This window comes from Schistocerca nitens, chromosome 2 (assembly GCF_023898315.1).
Source record: "Schistocerca nitens isolate TAMUIC-IGC-003100 chromosome 2, iqSchNite1.1, whole genome shotgun sequence".
NCBI classification, from domain to species: domain Eukaryota; kingdom Metazoa; phylum Arthropoda; class Insecta; order Orthoptera; family Acrididae; genus Schistocerca; species Schistocerca nitens.
The window spans coordinates 120838373-120863187 of NC_064615.1; the positions used below are offsets into that span (position 1 = coordinate 120838373).

The 24815-nt window shown below is 41.7% G+C and overlaps 1 protein-coding gene across 8 annotated transcripts in view; it reads left to right on the top strand.

The window, feature by feature from the left end:
- LOC126235804 (leukocyte elastase inhibitor-like) overlaps positions 1-24815 on the top strand; it is a 188533-nt gene that overhangs the window by 148358 nt on the left and 15360 nt on the right. Inside the window, exons 8-9 of one of the 8 annotated variants that reach the window (XM_049944628.1) lie at positions 947-1079; positions 8531-8667. The exons of 3 other annotated variants lie outside the window; for them this stretch is intronic. In XM_049944628.1, the coding sequence (XP_049800585.1) occupies positions 947-1074 (128 nt within the window). In that variant the 3' untranslated portion in view covers positions 1075-1079; positions 8531-8667. Of the gene's footprint in view, positions 1-946; positions 1082-8530; positions 10741-24815 lie in introns of those variants that run through there. 4 more of the 8 variants (XM_049944631.1, XM_049944626.1, XM_049944629.1 and 1 more) reach the window with 4 other exon arrangements.

Here is a 24815-nt window from a genome sequence, read left to right on the forward strand (position 1 = left end):
GCGAAAGACAAAAGCCCCAGGTTCAAGTCTCGGTCCAGCACACAGTTTTAATCTGCCAGGAGGTTTCATATCAGTGCACACTCCACTGCAGAGCGAAAATTTCATTCTGGAATAAAATTATGTTTATATAAACATCAACTTCCTTAAATTTTGACTCTGTGGACTTTGATCACATGAAAAGATATGTAGTAAGATATGCTATTTGTTTCACAGACTCCCTAAGTTTGAAAGAAAAAAAAAAAGAATTGTGGCTGACAGAAGATTGTAGCTGAGGAGTTCTGTACAAGTACAAAATTTCACTGTTGCTTCCAGATGGCTTTGATAGTTGATGCTGGATGCTACGGACTCAGTGCTGTCTACAGACAAGTTACAACTGAGTTCCAATTAATTCTATCCAGTATGCACTGACCACAATTTCATTCTTTGTGCCATCTTAGTGTTGCCCACTACATATTTTGAATTACTGCTGATGCAAATGCTATAGAAATGTAAACAGAAATATCAAGTACAAACAACATTCTGGGGAGGGCAACCACAGTTCAGAAACATTCTGAATAACAATAAAAACACTCAGCACTCAAGAACCATTCAAATTATCATTTAAATCATAACAACTAAAACACTCAAGAATGGCAAGGTATTTCCAATTTGTTATTCAAAACAGTCAGACCATTCTTTATACTTTCTTTCTCTGCATCTATGTGGTAGTGCCCTAAGACAGTTCTCAGCAACTTTTAAAACTAATTGTGAAACTTCTGTATCCAGTTTTCATGGAATTCCCAATAAATATGGTGAGTATTAGAATTTTCTGTCATTAACCCTTCCTGATTTATTCATTTCAGAATTAGCCTCATTTGAGAAACACTCTATAATCTGCAAAAAAAGATAGTCCTGGCTCACAGATGAGAATATTCTTAGTAATGGTAATTAATATTTTTGTCCATAGGAGCAATTATGATGACATACTCCTTGCCTCCACCTCCTGTTGAGTTCAAAGTGAATCATCCATTCTTGTTCTTCCTGAAGGACATTTCTTCCAATATAATATTCTCTGGACGTTTCATGACCCCATGAAAAAGGTAATACATTTCTTTATTGGAGCACTAAGGAAATTTAAAGGATTTTCATATAATTCAGAAGTATTTTTTTGTATTTTGTGGCTGATGCTTTTTGAACAACATCATTTATTGGAAAAGTCACTTGTTCTTTCACAACTTTTCTCTCAGCACTAATTATTATGGTGTTGTGTGCCTTCATCACTACCAACAACAGTACATTAGTGTTCAAAAGTCAAATGTAATCTTAAAAAAAAAAGAGAGAAATCACTGTAAATGGCCATAAAGATTTAACCAAAAAGAAAAACTGAACTGTTTGCATAGCTTGGTTATTAAACACAACAAAAATTTTCCATTAATCCCATAAAGCCTCAATCATGTTTTCACTTTTCTTCTCACAGAATGTAGGCTCTTGGCGAAATTTAGAGTGTAATAGCATAAATATGCCATAAACTCCCTGTCTCGTAAACAGAATTCTCAGATAGCCTGAAATGTTCAGTAAGAGTTCTTCACAGGTAGTTTAAAGGCCCAAGTGGATTCCAGTCTTCCTCAAATAAAAATAATCAACACTAGCCACTGCTTTCTTGTGCTGTATCTTCTACTGTGTTTTGAATAAAGGCAGTGACTTTGTTGTAGCTTACATTGATGGTGAAAGAGGAGAAAAACTCCACAGGTTATTATATTGATTTTCAAACATAAAATCTAAAGTACACTTCTAAAAAGAATTCACAGTATACACATTTGAACTGTGTTTTCTCTTCAGCACAATGCAGCAGATGAGAAGTGACCCTGCTGTGAAGTCCCTCAGCTGCTCACACACTTGATTGTATTTCACTCTCTCTATCGTATTGCAAATATGCATCATTTCAACAGATTTTATATTTCCTGTGGTGTACCTAAACCATTTCATGTGCATGCCCAAATGTTTTCTTAAACCTGCCATTGCTGCTTGCTTCCTTCTCTAGTCCTTTGTTACCTGAACAATTGCTTCATCTGTAATAACGTTGACATCTCTGACAAGCTAAATTACAATGTTTCCTCCTTCAAGCTATCTATTGATATAATACAGCTGATAATCACATTCCAAGTATCCAGTACACACTTGTAAAGATAATAGACATAAATATTATTTTTCTGGGCACCTAAATTCATGGTATTCAAGACTATCTGTTAATTAATAGTGTACTAGGTAACTTGTAAATGTTAAAGCTTGCTTGTATCTCAGATTTTAGTTTAACTGTTTTTCATCTGTAATGGCAGTGTGGTACCATGTGAAATTTTATTTACAATGTCATCAGGAATTGGATGTAACTGCATTGAAAATAGCTACACAGTAGCTGAAATCAACCTGCAGTAAACAGATTAAAAAATTACGACCAATGCTTCCCCTCTTCCCAATCTTGGAGCTCATTAATGATTTTGTGGACAAACAGTTTATGATGGAAACAAACCTGAAAATATACTTTTGTTACATCTACCACACACAAAATTCTATTTTTGCCCATTTGTTGGTGGATGATAAAAACTCTTCCTACTATTATAGCTTGAATATAAAACATACACTCCTGGAAATTGAAATAAGAACACCGTGAATTCATTGTCCCAGGAAGGGGAAACTTTATTGACACATTCCTGGGGTCAGATACATCACATGATCACACTGACAGAACCACAGGCACATAGACACAGGCAACAGAGCATGCACAATGTCGGCACTAGTACAGTGTATATCCACCTTTCGCAGCAATGCAGGCTGCTATTCTCCCATGGAGACGATCGTAGAGATGCTGGATGTAGTCCTGTGGAACGGCTTGCCATGCCATTTCCACCTGGCGCCTCAGTTGGACCAGCGTTCGTGCTGGACGTGCAGACCGCGTGAGACGACGCTTCATCCAGTCCCAAACATGCTCAATGGGGGACAGATCTTGCTGGCCAGGGTAGTTGACTTACACCTTCTAGAGCACGTTGGGTGGCACGGGATACATGCGGACGTGCATTGTCCTGTTGGAACAGCAAGTTCCCTTGCCGGTCTAGGAATGGTAGAACAATGGGTTCGATGACGGTTTGGATGTACCGTGCACTATTCAGTGTCCCCTCGACAATCACCAGTGGTGTACAGCCAGTGTAGGAGATCGCTCCCCACACCATGATGCCGGGTGTTGGCCCTGTGTGCCTCGGTCGTATGCAGTCCTGATTGTGGCGCTCACCTGCACGGCGCCACACACGCATACGACCATCATTGGCACCAAGGCAGAAGCGACTCTCATCGCTGAAGACGACACGTCTCCATTCGTCCCTCCATTCACGCCTGTCGCGACACCACTGGAGGCGGGCTGCGTGATGTTGGGGCGTGAGCGGAAGATGGCCTAACGGTGTGCGGGACCGTAGCCCAGCTTCATGGAGACGGTTGCGAATGGTCCTCGCCGATACCCCAGGAGCAACAGTGTCCCTAATTTGCTGGGAAGTGGTGGTGCGGTCCCCTATGGCACTGCGTAGGATCCTACGGTCTTGGCGTGCATCCGTGCGTCGCTGCGGTCCGGTCCCAGGTCGACGGGCACGTGCACCTTCCGCCGACCACTGGCGACAACATCGATGTACTGTGGAGACCTCACGCCCCACGTGTTGAGCAATTCGGCGGTACGTCCACCCGGCCTCCCGCATGCCCACTATACGCCCTCGCTCAAAGTCCGTCAACTGCACATACGGTTCACGTCCACGCTGTCACGGCATGCTACCAGTGTTAAAGACTGCGATGGAGCTCCGTATGCCACGGCAAACTGGCTGACACTGACGGCGGCGGTGCACAAATGCTGCGCAGCTAGCGCCATTTGACGGCCAACACCGCGGTTCCTGGTGTGTCCGCTGTGCCGTGCGTATGATCATTGCTTGTACAGCCCTCTCGCAGTGTCCGGAGCAAGTATGGTGGGTCTGACACACTGGTGTCAATGTGTTCTTTTTTCCATTTCCAGGAGTGTATAAAGGTTATTTATGAAATAAGCTTTTCTTTGAAGTTATCAGTTGTTTGTGTGGATGTATCAGATAAAATGATTCAGTTGAGGATACCCATGTATTTGACAGGAAGTCTTCCACAGTTCAGCTGCAGTTGATCTGAATTTCTTACCTAGAGCCCACAGTTCCTGTTAACCCACCATTACTTAGCAATTCTCCTTAAACTCCCTCTCACAAAAACGTGACACTGGACTTATCATAGGTTCTTCAATTTTTAGTACCAATTATGTTTGCCACATTGTTTTTCAAAAGTTCTTCAATCTAGCATGTCTGTTTTGTAAATGTTTTCGGTTGTTAATTGCTAGCATCTTCATATTCTCATTTGTCAGAATACTTCATCATCCAGTCGTGCATATGTTTTGCACCATACAGGCTTTTCATTTCCTATATCTTCATTGTTTCTATATCTCACAGGATTTTCTATTCATTTAGCATTCACAGAGTGATACTCTTATTAAACACCATTTCCACCTATCTAATGCCCCAAATATTTTTAGTCAGGCTTCATTCTCATTTCACTTCTTGCCGTCTGCTTTGTTGTTGTTGTTGTAGGTAGTGGTATAGTGGTGGTGTTTTTGGTGATGGTGGCAGTGGTTGTCATCGTCATCGTCAGTCTGAAGACTGGTTTGATGCTGTTCTCCGTCTTAGTTATCTTGTGCAAGCCTATTTGCCTCTGCATAACTACCATATCCTATATCAATTTGAAAGTACTTATCAAAGTCAAGCCTTCATTTCTCTCCCCTCCACTCTGCCCTCCATTAACAAATGTAGGATTTCTCAGTGCCTCTGGAGGTAGCCTATCAAACAATCCCTCCCTTATAAACATCCTAAAACTTTGAGTCTCCTCCACCATATTTAGTTATTTGCCTTTTTTATGTGTCTTCATCCTGTGTGTCTCACAATTTCAAATTTGGGGCAATATGTGCATTTTGAAATAAATGGGAGCCTCAATTTTTATTTATTCAAATGTTTTAGAAAATATAACAACATGATAAATTTTCCATCCAGTTTGCTGTATGAAAATTGTGAATGTTACTGTAATTGTTTTATGCAGAAAAATCTTGTGGGTGGCTTGATGAGTGCAGCTGTTGATTCCTTCGAATTAATAATATTATATTTTAGATTTAATTATGCAGACACTGCATGCACCACCCATCAGCCATGAGTTTCAAATGTCCAGCCATAAGGAAATAACAGGTTTCATTAGATCAGCAAAAAGTGAAAATTCTGCTGACTATGATGGCATTCCTAGTAGAATATTAAAATCCTATGCTGAATTGATAGGACTACTCTTCAGCTGTCTTTGTAATCAATAAATGACTTGGGACATAATTCCTTCAGACTTAAATGTGCTACAATAACAGCCATCTAAGCACACCAAAGAAAAAATTCATCACTTCCTGTATACATCACACTGGTACTATGTAATACTGCTTTTAGCCTTAGTAACAGCCTCAACTTGGTGAGCAAGGAAATTCATAAGTTTCTTGAGGTATGGAATATCAGGTTAAACCCAGTCACTGAAGAGGAGGTCTCATAGACCTACCAAATGGTGGATTCTGTTCATAATTAAAGTACACCAGCAGCAAGATGCAATCAATATCTTCACTCCATGTTTACAGTGGTAAGGTTACCAATGCGGAGCCACCAATGCAGAGTCACTAAACATGGTTTTCCAAAATTCCTTCACCAAAGAAGATGAACTAAATATTTTAGAATATGAATCAAGAACAGATGCCACCATAAGTAACTTAGAAATCCTTGATGTAGTGAAGCAGCTTAAATTACTTAATAAAGGTAAGTCTTCTGCTCCAGATTGTATACCAATTACGTTCCTTTCAGTACATGCCGATTCAGTAGTAACATATGTGGCAAGCATATGCAACTGCTCACTTGACTGAAGAGCCATTCCTTAAGATTGGAAAGTTGCATAGACCACTCCAATAATCAAGAAAAAAATAGAAGAAATCCACTGAATTATAGACCCATGTCACTGTCAATTCGCAGTAGGATTTTGGAACATATACTGTGTTTGAATATTACAAATTACCTTGAAGAAAATGATTTATTGACAAATAGCCAACACAGATTCAGAAAATATTGTTCTTGTGCAACACAACTACCTCTTTATTCACACTAAGTAATGAGTGCTATTGACGGGTTTCCAGAAGGCTTTTAACACGATTCCTCACAAGCAACTTCTAATCGAATTGCTTTCCTATGAAGTATCATCCGATTCTTGATTTCCAGTCAGGAAGGGTGCAGTTTGTAGTAATTGATGAAAAACCATCAAGTAAAACAAAAGTGATAACTTATGTTCCCCAAGGAAGTTCCTAATCTACATAAATGATATATGAGACAATCTGAGCAGCCCTCTTACATTGTATCATTTACCATCTCTTTAAGTCAAAAGCAATTGCAACATGATTTAGACAAGACATGTATGGTGCAAAAAATGGAAGTTGACTCTAAATGGTGAAAAGAGTGAAATTATCCATATCAGAGCTAAAAGGTATGTGCTAAATTTCAGTTAAATAATAAATCACACAAAACTAGAGGCTATGAGTTCATCTATATACTTACGGCTTGCAATTAAAAGTGACTTAAACTGGAAATATCAAATAGATAATGTTCTGGGGAAAGTGAACCAAAGACTGTGATTTGGTGGCAGAACACTTAGAAGATGCAACAGGTCTGTTAAAGAAACTGCCTACGCTGCAGTGTCAGTCCTCTTCTGGAGTACTGCTGCATGGTGTTGGATCTACATCAGATAAGATTGTTGGAGGACATGAAAAAAGTTCAAAGAAGGATAGTTCATTTTTATTATTGTGAAATAGAGGAGAGAGTGTCTTGGACACAATGTCCGAGTTGTGGTGGCAATCATTAAAACAAAGGCATTTTTCATTGCATCAGGATCTTTTCACGAAATTTCAGTCACCGACTTTCTCCGCCAATATGAAAATAGTTTGTTATTGCCCATCTACATAGGGAGGAATGATCATTGTAATAAAATAAGAGAAATCAGAGTTTTCATGGAAAGATTTAAGTGTTTTTTCTTCCCACTCGCTGTTCGAGAATGGAACAATAGTGACATATATTGAAGGCAGTTTGATGAATCCGCAATTCGATGAATCCTCTGCCAGGCATTTAATTGTGAATTGCAGAGTAGTCATGTAGATGTAGATGGCACAGAAGTTAGCCATGCTTCTGTTGTTAACGCACTATGAAGATCTGACGACAATTATTGTAGCAGTGACCGTTCAGTATTGATTTTACTATATCTACATTATGCACAGTTCACCACACTATTTAATTTTTTGTTAGCTATGGCATCTCGTCAACATAGATTTCAGTGACACATCAGCAGATGAAAATATATATCATGTAAAGTTACATAAAAGCTTTGTATGATGTAGTAGATAAAAGTAGCAGCTGAGCAATGTAAGAGGAAAAGCACTGGCCATTTCAAAATAGTTGTTTTTCCTTTAAAATAGTAGCCAGAAATAATCCTAAAATTATCCATGTATGCACATTGGCAAATGTCATAATTTGTTATTAGTTTAGTTCACAGAAATTTCCTGGTTGTTAATGTATAACATGACATATTTCACATCCCTAAAGGCTCTTAAGGATGTGTGAAGGAATGAAAGAAATTGATGATTGAACAGGAGATAGGCAAGATTCAAGAAGCAGTTTGAAGCTTTAGTTGCACTGCTAAGATCAGAATATCAGAATAATACTGAAAACTGTTGGTAACTGATCACCCAACTCTGACATCACATTGAAACAAGTAAGTACAATAAAATAATGAGAATAAACAAATACAATAACAAATAAAATATGAAAAAGGAAGATAGAAGACCCATTGGTAGAGTGAGTGAGATGAGCTGCACATTGCATAACATATTCATTTAGTAAGCACAAAAGTGTCATGGGCATGCTCAGTGGCGGATGCTGCAAGAGAGGCATTCTGCATCATGGTTCGGTCTACTGTTACAATTCTGAGAACATACATTCATAGAAGAGTCAACCAATATATAGCTTCCTCATGTGTTTATCTTTTGAACAGTCCATCAAGATATAATTAAAGATATCTGAGCACACACAGGGGCTTACCGGCAATCACTCTTCGCGTGAACAATGTGTGATCTCTGTCGCAAAGGGGGTCTCTAGTACACAAAGAACCTTCCACTACACACCATAAGGTGGCTTGTGGAGCACTGTATGTAGATGTAGCTGTAGTTGTATGTAGATGTAGCTGTAGTTGTAGAGGGAGAATGGTGGTGGTGGTGGTGGTGCTGGTGGTGGTGGGTGCTGCTGGTGGTGGAAGAGGAGTATGTTGACTATTATTCATATTTCTTTAAAATACTTAATCTGGATGTCAGTAACATACAAATAAAACAATGTTGAAATAGTTTGAATTACTCTGTTGCTTTTATATCACTCAAAATTGATTTTTATTTCAGCTGCAATTATACGTAACAGGATGGCCCCAATTCCACAGGAGCCAGTATCATTTAAGGCAGACCATCCTTTCATATTCTTTATAAAGGAGTACCAAACACAAATTAATATCTTTGTTGGACACTTAAGTAATCCCTGAAGTATTTAATACTACACATAGTAGCTATTCTATGGTGTAAGTTCTGTTAATATTGTTGCAACTTATTTACAAGAAAGAAAAATTGTAAAACTAATGTTGTATCAATGTTTTTATCAAAGAAGATTAAAATGCATGATAATAAAGGGTGTGCATAAAAGAATGTCCTAGTTGCAATGGTGAATTATAACCATTTAATTTAGATTCTTTATTACAAATGATACATAAAATTGAAGGTAAACTAATCTAGTTTTTCTTATAAATGTTCAATATACACACCTTCAGTTTTATGACATGTATCCAAACCAAAATCCAATTCCCGGAGTTTTTGTTAAAAGCCCCAGAGTAATTGAAGAAATAGCATCTTCAGTCCTATATCTTAATTCCGCAAAAATATTAGGTAGTGCTGGAATGTAAATATAATCTTTTTGACACCAATGGCAAGGTATATCATAGTGTAAAGTCAGATGAACGTGGAGGTCAATGGAAAATTGCTTTGTCCTATTGACCATTATGACCAATACAACACTCAGGCACTTCGATGTTCAGCCACTCTCACACAAGAAGATGTCAGTGGGGAGGTGCTCTATCTCGTTGCCAAATGAAGTTTATAGGTTCACCTTTTAATTGGGATTCATCCTTTCTTGCAACATATCCAGATAAGTCACCACTGTTATGGTAGATTCAGTGGAAAAAATTTGACAATACTCATGATGTTGAGACATGGCACAGAAAATATTTAATTTTGTGGAATCTCTTTGATTATGTACAATTTCATGATGACTGTTTGATCTCCAGATATGGAAATTATGGATATTTCTCATCCCATGTGAATGAAAAGGTTCTTCATCACTGAACTCCACATGATCAAGAACGGTACTCATCCAACTGCAACACCTCACTTGTAAAGCTATAACATACACCATAACCATCACGCTTTAAAGCGTGTATCAGCTGTAATTGGCATGGATGCATATCTAAACATTTTCTTAATCCCCGCAGTACTGTGGAGGGATTACTTTCTGCACTTCTTGAAAAATAATATTTCTTTTTTTTTAATGAATTCTTATACCAGAATCTATAACTGTTTGAAATTTTTCTGTTAAATATAACCCCAAAATTTAAGTTTTAGTAGTGAACATCACTTTCTGCAACAAATGTCATATTTATATTTTGGAGTTCAGGAGCCTTCTTGCATATCCAAATAACTTCAAAAAGAAGCTTGTCAATAAAAGCCAATGACAGTTAATGAAATCTGCATTTTTAAAAAAAAATTTGTGGTGGTTATAAAGTATCACTCCCTTCAGTGCACATATTACAGAAAATGCATTGGTATGGATACGGTTGTGCTGAAAATTATTTTTGGGTTCCAGACCCTACTTATACATCAGAACCTATTTAAAAAGGGTGTTCTTCACAAAACTTGAGGACAATTAATGAAAAAATAAATTTCTTCGTGGTCATAAAGTACCATCCCCCACCACCCTAAGCTCCCTCTTGGTAGTTCAGGTTATAGAAAACGCATTGGTATTGCCAGGTTTAAAACCTTTCACACTGTCGTCTTTGGCAACTGAAGTTTGAAACTTGTCTCTGAACAGACGGCTTAGGACTAAAAAGGTAAAACACTCTGGCATCGTCAATATACTCTTCTGACACTTTTTGTCCTCCTGTGCTTATCACTTTACACTTACATCTGGCCATACCGAATTGACTATACCATCAGCAAATGTTTTTGCCTCATGGTGGATCACAGTTAAACCTTAAGGAGAAATGCACAGTGAACTGAAACTACAGATTCACTCTTGGCAAACTGCAGAACACAAAATGATTTACATGCAGGAGTCACCATTTCGCAAATGTGATGCTGCAAGCAGTACTCACGCATGTGCTTATCTAAACCTGTTTGATTTATCTTTAATTGTGATCTTAAACCAACTTTTACAATGCTTACAGGAGACACTATTAAAATTTACAACTAGGACATTCTTTTATGAACACATTGCATATTGTAACATTCTTTGTGCTGTTATGCTGAGAAGAAATATAAAATAAAATTAATCAAGAAAAATTTGCAATACAATAAAATTAATGTTTTTGTCACAACTTTTCTTTTAGTATGTCATTGATCCTTGACCCTAGAAGCTTTATTTTGTTCTTCACCTTTATTTTATCATTTACAGTATTATCCCTGTGATAAATAACACAATAACTTTTGCCTTTCCTCCATCATAGGTATTTTGTTATTATTCTACATCTACATGACTACTCTGCAATTCACATTTAAGTGCTTGGCAGAGGGTTCATCGAACCACAATCATACTATCTCTCTACCATTCCACTCCTGAACAGCGCACGGGAAAAACGAACACCTAAACCTTTCTGTTCGAGCTCTGATTTCTCTTATTTTATTTTGATGATCATTCCTACCTATGTAGGTTGGGCTCAACAAAATATTTTCGCATTCGGAAGAGAAAGTTGGTGACTGAAATTTCGTAAGTAGATCTCGCCGTGACGAAAAAGTCTTTGCTGTAATGACTTCCATCCCAATTCGCGTATCATATCTGTCACACACTCTCCCCTACTACGTGATAATACAAAACGAGCTGCCCTTTTTTGCACCCTTTCGATGTCCTCCGTCAATCCCACCTGGTAAGGATCCCACACTGCGCAGCAATATTCTAACAGAGTACGAACGAGTGTAGTGTAAGCTGTCTCTTTAGTGGACTTGTTGCATCTTCTAGGTGTCCTGCCAATGAAACACAACCTTTGGCTCGCATTCCCCACAATATTATCTATGTGGTCTTTCCAACTGAAGTAGTTCGTAATTTTAACACCCAGGTACTTAGTTGAATTGACAGCCTTGAGAATTGTACTATTTATCGAGTAATTTAACTCCAACAGATTTCTTTTGGAACTCATGTGGATCACCTCACACTTTTCGTTATTTAGCGTCAACTGCCACCTGCCACACCATACAGCAATCTTTTCTAAATCGCTGGTCTTTGGATGACCTTACTAGACGGTAAATTACAGCATCATCTGCGAACAACCTATGGGAACTGCTCAGATTGTCACCCAGGTCATTTATATAGATCAGGAACAGCAGTGGCCCCAGGACACTTCCCTGGGGAACACCTGATATCACTTCAGTTTTACTCGATGATTTGCCGTCTATTACTACGAACTGCGACCTTCCTGACAGGAAATCACGAATCCAGTCGCACAACTGATATGATACCCCATAGGCCCGCAGCTTGGTTAGAAGTCGCTTGTCAGGAATGGTGTCAAAAGCTTTCTGGAAATCTAGAAATACGGAATCAACTTGAGATCCCCTGTCGATAGCGGCCATTACTTCGTGCGAATAAAGGTCTAGCTGTGTTGCACAAGAACGATGTTTTCTGAAACCATGCTGATTACGTATCAATAGATCGTTCCCTTCGAAGTGATTCATAATGTTTGAATACAGTACATGCTCCAAAACCCTACTGCAAACCGACATCAATGATATAAGTCTGTAGTTCGATGGATTACTCCTACTACCCTTCTTAAACACTGGTGCGACCTGCGCAATTTTCCAATCTGTAGGTACAGATCTATCGGTGAGCGAGCGGTTGCATATGAGTGCTAAGCAGGGAGCTATTGTATCAGCATATAATCTGAAAGGAACCTAATCGGTATACAATCTGGACCTGAAGACTTGCCTGTATCAAGCGATTTGAGTTGCTTCGCAACCCCTAAGGTATCTACTTCTAAGAAACTCATGCTAGCAGCTGTTCGTGTTTCAAATTCTGGAATATTCCCTTCATCTTCCCTGGTGAAGGACTTTCGGAAAACTGCGTTCAATAACTCCGCTTTAGCGGCACAGTCGTCGGTAACAGTACCATCGGCACTGCGCAGCGAAGGTATTGACTGCGTCTTGCCGCTTGTGTACTTTACATACGACCAGAATTTCTTCGGATTTTCTACCAAATTTCAAGACAATGTTTCGTTGTGGAACCTATTAAAGGCATCTCACATTGAAGTCCGTGCCAAATTTCGCGCGTCTGTAAGTTTTAGCCAATCTTCGGGATTTCGCGTTCTTCTGAACTTTGCATGCTTTTTCCGTTGCCTCTGCAACAGAGTTCGGACCTGTTTTGTGTACCACGGGGGATCAGTTCCATCTCTTACCAATTTATGAGGTATGAATCTCTCAATTACTCTTGCTACTATATCTTTGAATTTGAGCCACATCTCATCTACATTTGCATAGTCAGTTCGGAAGGAATGGAGATTGTCTCTTAGGAAGGCTTCTAGTGACACTTTATCCGCTTTTTTAAATAAAATTATTTTGCGTTTGTTTCTGGTGGATTTGGAAGAAACGGTATTGAGCCTAGCTACAACGACCTTGTGATCACTAATCCCTGTATCAGTCATGATGCTCTCTATCAGCTCTGGATTGTTTGTGGCTAAGAGGTCAAGTATGTTTTCACAACCATTTACAATTTGCGTGGGTTCGTGGACTAACTGTTCGAAATAATTTTCGGAGAAAGCATTTAGGACAATCTCGGAAGATGTTTTCTGCCTACCAGCGGTTTTGAACAAGTATTTTTGCCAACATATTGAGGGAAGGTTGAAGTCCCCACCAACTATAACCGTATGTGTGGGGTATTTATTTGTTACGAGACTCAAATTTTCTCTGAACTGTTCCGCAACTATATCATCGGAGTCTGGGGGTCAGTAGAAGGAGCCAATTATTAATTTAGTTCGGCTGTTAAGTATAACCTCCACCCATACCAATTCGCACGGAGTATCTACTTCGACTTCACTACGAGATAAACCACTACTGACAGACACAAACACTCCACCACCAATTCTGCCTAATCTATCTTTCCTGAACACCGTCTGAGACTTCGTAAAAATTTCTGCAGAACTTATTTCAGGCTTTAGCCAGCTTTCTGTACCTATAACTATTTCAGCTTCTGTGCTTTCTATTAGCACTTGAAGTTCAGGGGCTTTCCCAGCACAACTACAACAATTTACAACTACAATTCCGGCTGTTCCTTGATCCAAGCACGTCCTGTATTTGCCATGCACCCTTTGAGATTGCAGCCCACCCCATACTTTCCCCGAGGCCTTCTAACCTAAAAAACCGCCCAGTCCACGCCACACAGCCTCCGCTACCCGTGTAGCTGCCAGCTGAGTGTAGTGAACTCCTGACCTATTCAGCGGAACCCGAAACCCCACCACCCTATGGCGCAAGTCAAGGAATCTGCAGCCAACACGGTCACAAAACCGTCTGAGCCTCTGATTCAGACCGTCCACCCGGCTCTGCACCAAAGGTCTGCAGTCGGTTCTGTCAACAATGCTGCAGATGGTGAGCTCTGCCTTCATCTCGTAAGCAAGACCGGCAGCCTTCACCAAATCAGATAGCTGCTGGAATCCAGAGAGAATTTCCTCAGATCCAAAGTGACACACGTCATTAGTGCCGACATGTGCCACCACCTGCAGCTGGCTGCACCCTGTGCTCTTCATGGCATCCGGAAGGACCCTCTCCACATCAGGAATGACTCCACCCGGAATGCACACCGAGTGCACACTGGATTTCTTCCCCTCCTTAGCCGCCATATCCCTAAGGGGCCCCATTACACGCCTAACATTATTATTGTTATTATTATTCTATCTCTCCTTATTGTACAAGGCAATTTTCTCTTTAGTGCAAATGCTTTATTTACAGTTGGTAGTTTTCCTGTAGAACGGAGCTCTAAATTTCCATAGCCCTACACTAAAATTTGCCCTGCTTGTAATCGAAGAGCTCTGAAAATATTCTCTTACAAGAAAGTGCTCACTGAAAAAAGTACGATAGGTGATTTGTAGTACTTGCATCTCTGTTGCAGCAGGAAGAGTTACAGATTATTTGTGACAAGCAAATATATATATTTAGAACCAGAACACCAGTTATGCGCATAATAGCTAAAATCCAAAATCAAATAAGGTTCTAAGCATGAAGAATTTACCAGTATTAATGCTACCGCGATAGTTAGAAAACAGAAGATAAAAATTCCTTGTAAGAGATCTTCTGAACCTGGTGTTACTTTCTTTGAAGTATGCAATAAAAGACAGACAGTGAGTAATGTGTAGCAAGCATATACAGAACTAGGTGTTGATACAAATCTATATAATGGAGAAACATATTTGACATAAGTCAAAATCAGAACCATTTATGGTTACCAATCTGAAAATGTCCCAACTTCAGTTTACTTCTTTCCTTTTCCTTTTATTTGATAGTTACTATTATCTGTAAAAATTCCAAATTAATAAATGGCAGCAGCACTGTTAATCTTACACTTGATCACTTGATGTTTTGTGCATGCTTACCTTGTCATCATTAAGGATTGTCCCCCCCCAGGGGCTCGCCACTCTTTGGTGGGTTTGTGCTTGGCTGCCACGAGGCCCAAGCCTCTGCAGCATCTTTTCCCTTCCATACTGCATGTCTATCCCCTTGCTATACTTTTCCCCTCCCTTGGGGAACATGTCTGGGGTGTTACTGGGAATGTTCCGCATTGTCTGTAGCTGACGTAAGAACAGTCTCACCACTGTTTTTTTTGCTCCCTTTTCCTTTCTTTGTTTTCCTTCCCCTCTCATTCCTCTACTTCGGTGTTTGAGGTTCCTCTTTTTCTTCTTCCTCCCTGTGCACTCCTGAAGGCCAGCCCATGCATCTGGTGCATAGCAGGTGACTGGGTAATGGGTAATTCCTAGCCTTGGGCCAACAGGTACGGTTCATACGTACCCCTGGTACAGGCCAGGCCTAGGGAGGGGTGATTGCTTGAGCTGCAACCTTCCCAAATTGCCAGTTGGTCCCTCTGTCAGGTCTTCAGGAGGTGTGACCTGAGTTGTGAACAATCACTTAAGGCAGGTATGCCTCCTTGTGAAGGAGGCCCCCAGTTGGAAGGAACACGCCATCAGAGATTCTGGCAATCATGGGGGATTTTCTTGCAATGAGTCAATCATCTTAACAACCAATGTCTACAAAATGTCAGCGCAATGGGGCTGATGATCCAATGACCCTTCCTGCTGCACCATGGTTCCTCGTGGTCTCACATACCGAAGACAGTCAGTCCTTCGCCGCAGTAAATCCGTTTATTATTCAGAAAAGTGTTCATGCAATTGCTGGCCCTGTAAAATCCTGCTCTCGTTTACAGAATGGCACTTTGCTTTTGGAGACCTTCTGATTCTCAAGCACAACAATTGCTTGCCACCTCACTTCTCCACAACTACCCTGTTCGTGTCGAGGCCCACAGAACTTTGAATTGGTGTTATTTATACTAGGCTGCTCGACAGTCTAACTGAGGCCGAAATCCAAGCTTAGCTCTCTGATCAGGGTGTCACTGCCATCCATCGAGTGATGAAAAAGGTAGATTCCTCCTTAGTGTCCACCTGCACTCTTTTTCTCACCTTTGATAGATTGGTGCTTCCGTCCAAGATCAAAGTAGGCTATGAAATTACCCCAGTCCGGCTGTACATTCTGAACCCAATATACTGCTACCAGTGTCATCTTTTCAAATACACTAGAACATCTTGTCGACAGCCAGCCAAATGTGTAAACTGTGGTAGGGATGTGCAAGAGGGCAATTGTCTGCCTCCTTCTCCCCACTGTATCAAGTGCAATGGCAGCCATGCTGCCTCCTCTCAGGATTGCCCTGTGTATCTTGATGAGCAGGCTGTCCAAGAGATCTAGGTAAAGGAGAAAGTGCCTTACCCAGTTACTCACAAGTTACTGGCTAGTCACAATCCCTGCATTCTCCCATCTGGCACTTACAGTTCTGTTCTTGCTACTCTCGCTCCATGAAGGACATGTCCATGCAGAACTGCAACCTCAAATTCAGCTCTGAGGTTGTGAAATCGCCCCCTTTCAAGGTAGTATTGCCATCCCCCTGTCCAGCTGTGCAACAAGCCATCAAACCCTTGCCTCAAGGGACGAATCCACCAGCTACACCACCAATAGGCCAGAAAGGACAGAAGGAGTACTCCCATGAAGACTTCCTCCGTACCTCCAGCCAAACAACACCTGAGTCTTCCTCTAACCAGAAAGTCTCAAAGAAGTCCGCCAAAGGCAAACGGTCTTCTCTTTCACTGACTCAAAGATCTTCTTTGACGATGTTGCCCCGTGATACATTAGCCCAGCTGGCCTCTGTGTCGCCAGTGTGCACCACTAACCATTTTTCAGTGCTGGACTCCATAGACTGACAGCACAAGCAAGCCAATGCTTCTGTGGACCCCATGGAGCAGGATCCTCCTGCTTCTGTGCCCTGTAGCAGTGACCCTTCACAGGCTGTCACTCGGCAGCCGCTGAGGTGACTCCCTTACATCTCTTCCTCATCACGTCTCTCCTCCAATGGAACGTTCGTGGCCTTTGGTCCCACATAGAGGATTTACGGCTTCTTTTAACGTTTCAGCATTCCCTTGTACTCTGCCTTCAGGAAACGAAATTGCACCCTCATGACTGCTTTGAGCTTTCACATTTCTTCCCTGTTTGTTTTGACCTTCCCCATGAGGTCGGCATTCCGTCTCATGGGGGCGTCATGCTGCTCATATGGGATGACATTCATAGTCAATCAATCTCCCTGACCACCCATCTTCAAGCTGTTGCAGTTCGCCTTTTTCTTCCCCACCTGACTTTTTCCCTCCGTACCATTTATATCACTCCATCATTTGATGTCACCAGGGCAGACTTCTTTCAGCTTACTGGGCAGCTACCTCCACCTTTTCTGCTACTCGGTGACTTTAATGCACATCATCCTCTTTGGGGTACGCCCAGAACCTGTCAGAGAGGTGCCCTCCTGGCTGATCTTCTTAATCAACTCAACCTCTTCTGCCTTGACACTGGGGCACCCACTTTCCTTTCTGATCCTCGCACACCTATTCCCGTTTGGACCTATCCTTCTGCACTGCCCAGTTTGCCCATCATCTTGAGTGCTCCATTCATTCTGATGCCTACTAGAGCGACCATTTTCCGTGTGCTATCCGTTTGTTGACTACTACCACACCTGCGTGCAAACCCAAATGGCAGCTTACTAAGGCTGACTGGTGGCTTTACTCCTCCCTGGCGAACTTTGAGCTGGCCGGAGGGGCCGAGCGGTTCTAGGCGCTTCGGTCTGGAACCGCACAACTGGTACGGTCGCAGGTTCGAATCCTGCCTCAGGCATGGATGGGTGTGATGTCCTTAGGTTAGTTAGGTTTAAGTAGTTCTAAGTTCTAGGGGACTGATGACCTCAGAAGTTAAGTCCCATAGTGCTCAGAGCTATTTGAACCATTTTTTTTCGAGCTTCGAAGGACAAGATTTCCCCAGTTGTGATGACCAGGTGGAACATCTCGCAAATGTTATCCTTACTACTGCAGAACATCCCATTCCTTGCACTTCCCCTTTACCATGCCGTGTCCCAGTCTCTTGGTGGACTGAGGCATGCCGTGATGCAATTTGTACATGGAGAAGTGCCCTCCACATTTTTAACTATCATCCTACAATATTGAACTGCATTCATTATAAACAGATCCATGCAAAGTGTCATCACATTCTTCAGGATAGTTCTTTTAACATTTCCACCCTTTCCTCTGTCATGTGGACCAATCTCTGATGACTCTCTGGGACCAAAATCCAATCGCCAGTTTCTGACCTGACAGTAGCAGATGATGTTATCATGGACGCTGTTGCTATCTCCAACAGCTTGGGCTGCCATTTTCAGAAGTTTCAAGCTCTTCCCACTATCACTCTGCCTTCCTCCATCAGAAACGAGTGGAGGAGGCTCAGGCAATTCCCTTCTCTTATCAGAATTGAGAGTGCTACAATGCTAGCCAGATTCAGATGTTGCAGCACCTTTCTCTTGTGGGCAAGCACTTTATGCTTAACACATACAACCACACCTGGGCAGAGGGCACATTTCCCAGACTTTGGTGTGAAGCCACTGTCATACCCATACCCAAGCCCGGTAAAGATAAAAACCTTCCTTCTAGCTACTGCCCTGTCTTTCTCACCAACTGCGTTTGTAAGGTGATGGAACGTGTGATTCATGCTCGACTGGTATAGTGGCTTAAGTCTCACAATTTACTAACGAATGCACAGTGTGGATTTTGAGCACAGTGTTCTGCAGTTGACCATCTCATTATTTTGTCCGCTCATGTCATGAATTGTTTTCTGTGGAAATCCCAGACAGTGGCCATGTTTTTCGATTTGGAGAAGGCCTACGACACCTGCTGGAGAACTGGTATCCTCCATTCTCTTTACCCGTGGGGCTTCTGTGGCCACCTGCCCTGTTTCCTTCAGGAATTTTTAAAGGGCCGAGTTTTCAAGGTGCATGTGGGTTCTGCCTTGTCAGACACCTTTATCCAGAAAAACGGTGTGCCTTGGGGTTCCATCCTGAGCATTGTCCTCTTTGCTATTGCCATTAATTCTATAATGGCTTGTCTCCCACCGGGCATCTCCGTTTCCCTTTTTGTTAACGATTTCGCCAGCTATTGCATTTCTACATGGACCTGTCTCACTGAGCGACATCTTCAGTGGTGTCTTGATAGTCTTTACTCCTGGAGAATCGACAATGTCTTTCGTTTTTCCACTGACAAAACTGTTGGTATGGATTTCTGGCGGCAGAAATGGTTTCTTCCACCATCTTTACATCTTGGGGCTGTTGCCTTTTCATTCAATGAAACTATGAAATTCCTAGGGATCATGCTCGATAGGAAACTTGGTACTGCCTGTGGTGCTGATCGAACCACCCGCCTCCGTTTGTACCGGTCCCTTCTCTGTTCGAAACTTGACTATGGGTGCTTTTGTTAATGCATCTGCATGTCCATCCCTCTTATGCCATCTCAATAGTATCTACCACTGTGGCATCCGTTTGGCCATTGCACTTTTTACATTAGCCCAGTTGAGAGTCTGTATGCTGAAGCTGCTGAAATATCGCTGTCCTACCGCTGTGACTTTCTCCTCAGCAGGTATTCATGCCGTTTGCCTGCCATGCATGGCCACCCGTCCTTCGCTTCCTTCTTTAATGATCCATTTGATCACCAGTATGGGGCATGTCGCTCATCTCAGTTACCTCCTGGAGTCCGCTTTCAGCACTTGCTCCAGCGGCTTAACTTCACACTACCTGCAACTTTCCCGGTGGGTGTGAACCCTTCACCACCTTGACTTTGTGAAGTAGCCCATGTTAACCTTAGCCTTCATTCACTTCCTAAGGACACTACTCCAGCCTCATTCCATCACTTCAGCTTCACGACCTTTGCATGGAATGTTGCAAGAGTATACACTGATGGCTTTCGGACTGACCATGGGGTCGGGTGTGCCTTTCTCATTGGCACCTGTGACTTTCCGTATTGGCTTCCGGCACACTGCTCAGTATTTACAGCCGAGCCCTTCACCTTGTATCAGGCCATGGAGTACATCTGGTGACACAGACTTCTCAATTGTGTCCTCTGCTCAGACTCACTCAGCATCCTTCAAAGTCTATGTGTGCTGTACACCACCCATCCCTTAGTGCATCTGGTCCAGAAAACTGTCACTTGCTTACTTTTGGTGGAGCCGCTGTGATGTTTATGTGGATTCCTGGTCATGTTGGTCTGCCAGGAAACGAGACTGCTGACACTGCTGCTAAGGCTGCAGTCCTCGTACCTCAGTCTGCTAGTTCCTATATTTCCTCCGCTGATCTCTGTGTTGCCATCTGTCAGAGGTGGTGCCCCTTTGGTATCACCAATGGTCCTCTCTTCATGGGAATAAGCTCTGGCTAATTAAACCTCTCCCAGTGGCTTGGACAACTTCCTCTCAGCCCTCCTGCTGGGAGGAGGTCATTTTAATTCGGCTGCATATTGGACAATGCTATAAATAGCCATTGTCATTTGATAAGTAACGCTACTCCACTAATTTGTACACTTTGTGCCCAAGTTTTAACTGTCTGGCACTTGCTGAAGGAATGCTCATTTTTTAACCATTTACGTTCACACTTGTGTTTGCCGTCTGAGTTATCGGCCATTTTAGCAAATGATGTGCAGGCTGTTGACTGCATTTTACATGCAGGCTGTCGACTGCGTTTTACTTTTTCTGCACCAAAGCCATATGGCAAAGTCCATTTCATTTTAGTTTTAGACCTCCATTTCTGTATGGTGTCTTTTTTAGTCCTTTCTCCATGTCCCTGTTTTTAGCTGTCTTCTCTTATGTCAGCTGGGACTGACATATAGTCGTTTTTTAACTCTTCTCTGTCATAATGTTCTATAGTTTTGACTTGGGCGTGTATGACCCCAGTTGTTTTTTGTGTCAGAAAGCAAAACAAAATCAAATTAAGGTTTGTATTAGGGTTAAGTAATTTACAGTGAGTGGGAAGGATGTATTTGTTGCTTACGTTAGGCACTAACACACAGAGTTTGTGTACAAGAAACTCATGGCTTGTAGGTTAGCAGCACATATCTGTAACTACATCCACACTCTGTAAAACACTGTAAAGGAATTGAATGGATTAGCAACAGTAGGAAAGGATAGATGCTACTAACCATATAGAGGAGACACAATGAAAAAGACTGATAGAAATTATTCAGCTATCATACTATGTCCTTCACTGGATGTTAACAACAAAACTCACATAAATTTACATAAGCATAAAACAAACACACACACACACACACACACACACACACACACACACACAGAAAAACACTGTCATCTCTGGTCACTAAGGCCTGACTGCAAGTTTGTCTGAGGGGGCAGCCATCTTTTATAGGATGAGTAGTGGGAATAAAGAAGAGTGTGAGTTGACTGGGAATGTGGAATACAGGTGGACTAAGGTGCCAATGTTGCTGTGACAGTGTAGTGCATGGACATGAAGGGAAAATAGCAGTGGGGTGCAAGTTGTGGCATTGGAAGGGTGTGTGGGGGAGAGGGATGGGGAGGGGGGGCGGGGGGAGAGGAAGAAGATACAAGTAAAAAAGGGGAAATGACTCTGAAGGTGCAGTGGTGCGATGAAAGTTTTGTGTAGGGCTGGAGGGACAGCAGGGAGGGGATAGATAGGTGAAGAGCAGGGACTAGCAAAGGTTGAGGTGACAGTGACTATGAGAGTGGAGGATATGTTGCAGGGAGAGTTCCCAACTTTGCAGTTCAGAAAAACTGGTGTTGGTGTGAAGAATCCAAATGACACAGGCTGTGAAGCAGTCATAGAAGTTGAGCTCATTGTGTTGGGTGGCAGTCTCAGCAACAGGGCAGTCCCATGGTGTCTTGATCACAGTCTGGTGGTGACCACATATATGGAAAGGCAGCTTGTTTGTCATGCCCACACAGAATACATCACAATGGTTGCAGTGAAGTTGGTAGTCACATGGCTGCTTTCACAGGTGACCATGTCTTAGATGGGGTATGAGATGCCTGTCACAGGACTCAAGTAGTTGCCAGAGAGAGGATATATGTGACGAGTCTTGTGTCGAGGTGTACTGTAGAGATATGAGGTACGGGGCAAGGGATCAGAAGCAGGGGTGCAATAGGAACAGACAAGAACATAACGTTGGTTTGTGGGCAGCAGAATACCATAATTGGAGAAGTGGGGATGATAGTGGGAAGTATATTTCTCATTTCAAGATATGATGAGAGGTAGTCAAAATCATGACAGAAAATATAATTCTTTTGCTCCAGTCCTGAAATTCCCATGGCCAGTCATTAGATCTACCATGAGTTTAATTTGCCTGCTGTTCAAGCCCAGGATTGCAGAATTTCTCTTAAAACATGCTTTTGGCATCATTAGCTTGCCATGCATTTGTTTTTGGATTTTAGTCCAATATTCTATGAGCCGCCTACTGATCCAACTTTATAATTTAGATTCCACCATTGCCTACGTCATGGTTAAGACAGTTCCAGTCCACCAAATGGATATGTTGCCCCTGCCCTGGTGAACCTTTCAACTTGTTCATTACCATGGACACATGGCACATTTCCCTTATTGCTGTCTCCTAACTGCATAAGGGTTTCATGGGATTCTGCAATAATCTTTGAACTGGTCACAGGGACTGACAGAAATTTTAAAGCTACGATTCCTGTAACACCTATACATATTTCCCTCTCCAAACACTCTCGTAGCAAACATCTCCACCTGGAATGTTACACCCAGCTTTTATAGAACTACTGTGCTCTATAGTCAAGGCTGCACCCAATACACACCAGCTCCAGCACCTTCATCTGTTTTTGACACCTACATAATACTCCACAAACCACCTAATGGTGTGTGGTGTATCTCCTCAGTATACCATACTACGTCACCTGAACAGATTCCTGGTTCTTTCTTTCACTGTTCTTTCTCCTATAGTTGCAAAGAAAAGTTTATTGAAGCAGCTGGAAATTACTGTATTTTCAGCTGAAATTTCCCTATGTTTAGCACTTTCATTCTGTTAGTATGGGATTCTGTAATTCCTAAGGGTCATCAGTTTTTACCAGTTTTGAAACAGCACAACCTCCATTGTAACTCAAAGATGTAATGGGGCATTTTAAGCACAGTCTTCAACCCAACAATGGGAGAGCTGCTTCTTTCACCCATTATGCCATGATAGGATGAAATCTGCAACTTTTTGAGCTCCTTAGCATCCAACTTCTGTTCTACTTTGTTCCTCCATACTGTAACCCTATAAATTATCATATATCTTTTTATAGCTGTGTAGATGCATTGTATACTTTTGGGGCTAAGACCTCATTTTTTCCATAGGCCCTCCTAGCTCACATAAGAGCACATTTTGTCTTGCGTCCAGGGTTAACTCTAGCTTCTTCACACCACTCTACTGCTAGGATATTGTTGAAGAGCTTAAAGTTCCTGTACTGCACCAAATTTCACAATGTTCAGAGTGAACTGTGCCAGTGTTCTAACAGTACTTCCAAATTTGCATATATCGCTAACACCAATCATCTGTGTGTCCTTGACAAATACAGTCTTTAGCATTTATCTCCTTTTTGAGCTCTTTCACCACCAGGTTCACAGTATTGGGGACAAGACCCTATTTAGCTGACACTCTTTAGTGGTGTTGATCACATCTCTCATGGTGCTGCCACCTTTTGTCTACTTGGAATGCTCTTAATCCACGTACATATACTGGCTTTGATGCCATGCATTTCCGCAGATTTAACCATGATTTTGAAGGTGTTGTAGCTGAAAACCCTCTCAAAATCCAGGAAGATGCAAAGCCCATTTCCTGAAAGAGTGGTGGTTTTTCTTCATTCCCAACAGGCTGGTGAACAGCTCTTTCACATGATTTGCCTGGTTGACATGTATGTTGGTTTGATGTAAGAGAACCTCAGTTAACTTCCTTTCCCTAATGTGCTTGATAACAGTTTTTCAAATGCCTTGGAACAAATTGTAACTAATCCACTTTACCTGCTTTGGGGCCCTTGGTATCTGCTTTGGCACTCTTAGTAGTTTACACTTCTTCCCTCAATCAATGCCAGTGACAAAAAGGATGGTTCCAGTAATGTAGCCCACACAGTGTAGTGTTTTGGAATTTCGGCATAAATTCTAGAACCACTCGACCTTCTACCATCTTGAATACACAATATTTTAGATGTGAGAGTGAGATGATAGAATACGACCTACTGTGCGTAATCCTACCTACTGTGCGTCACATGTTTGTGTGTGCAGGTTTCAAGTTTGTCGTGGGAAGACTGTAGACACAGTGGTCAAATGGCACTGACAAGTACTTGTTGGTTGATCCATGGAGGTCATAGTGAAAGAGCATGGAAGAACTATGGAACTTCTATGTTGTTCTGTGTTAATTGTATCAGTGACCATTGTTACAAATAACACAAACATTTGAGATTCAGAAACTCTTATCTTGAACTTGCCGGAGGCAAGATGTATTTTATGATTTGTTTGTAATAGAGTTGTGGTTGTTAAGTCAACTCTTTTCTAAAATTTCCTTAAATCTGTTTCTAATGTAAGACAAGTGAGTGACTTACAAGAAGTCAAATGTTTATACGTGAAGTGCGAACGTTGTTCTTTATGAAGCTCAGATATACCAATAGTTGTTGAAAAGTATTCTTAGAGTACCTAAGTATTTTGCAACCAGAGAGATAGTCTTTAAGGTTCCTGTAACTAGCATCATTCTTCGAAGGAGAAGGTTATAGAGATTCCAGAAGCTGGCGATCCAGAGAAGAAGATCGGCTG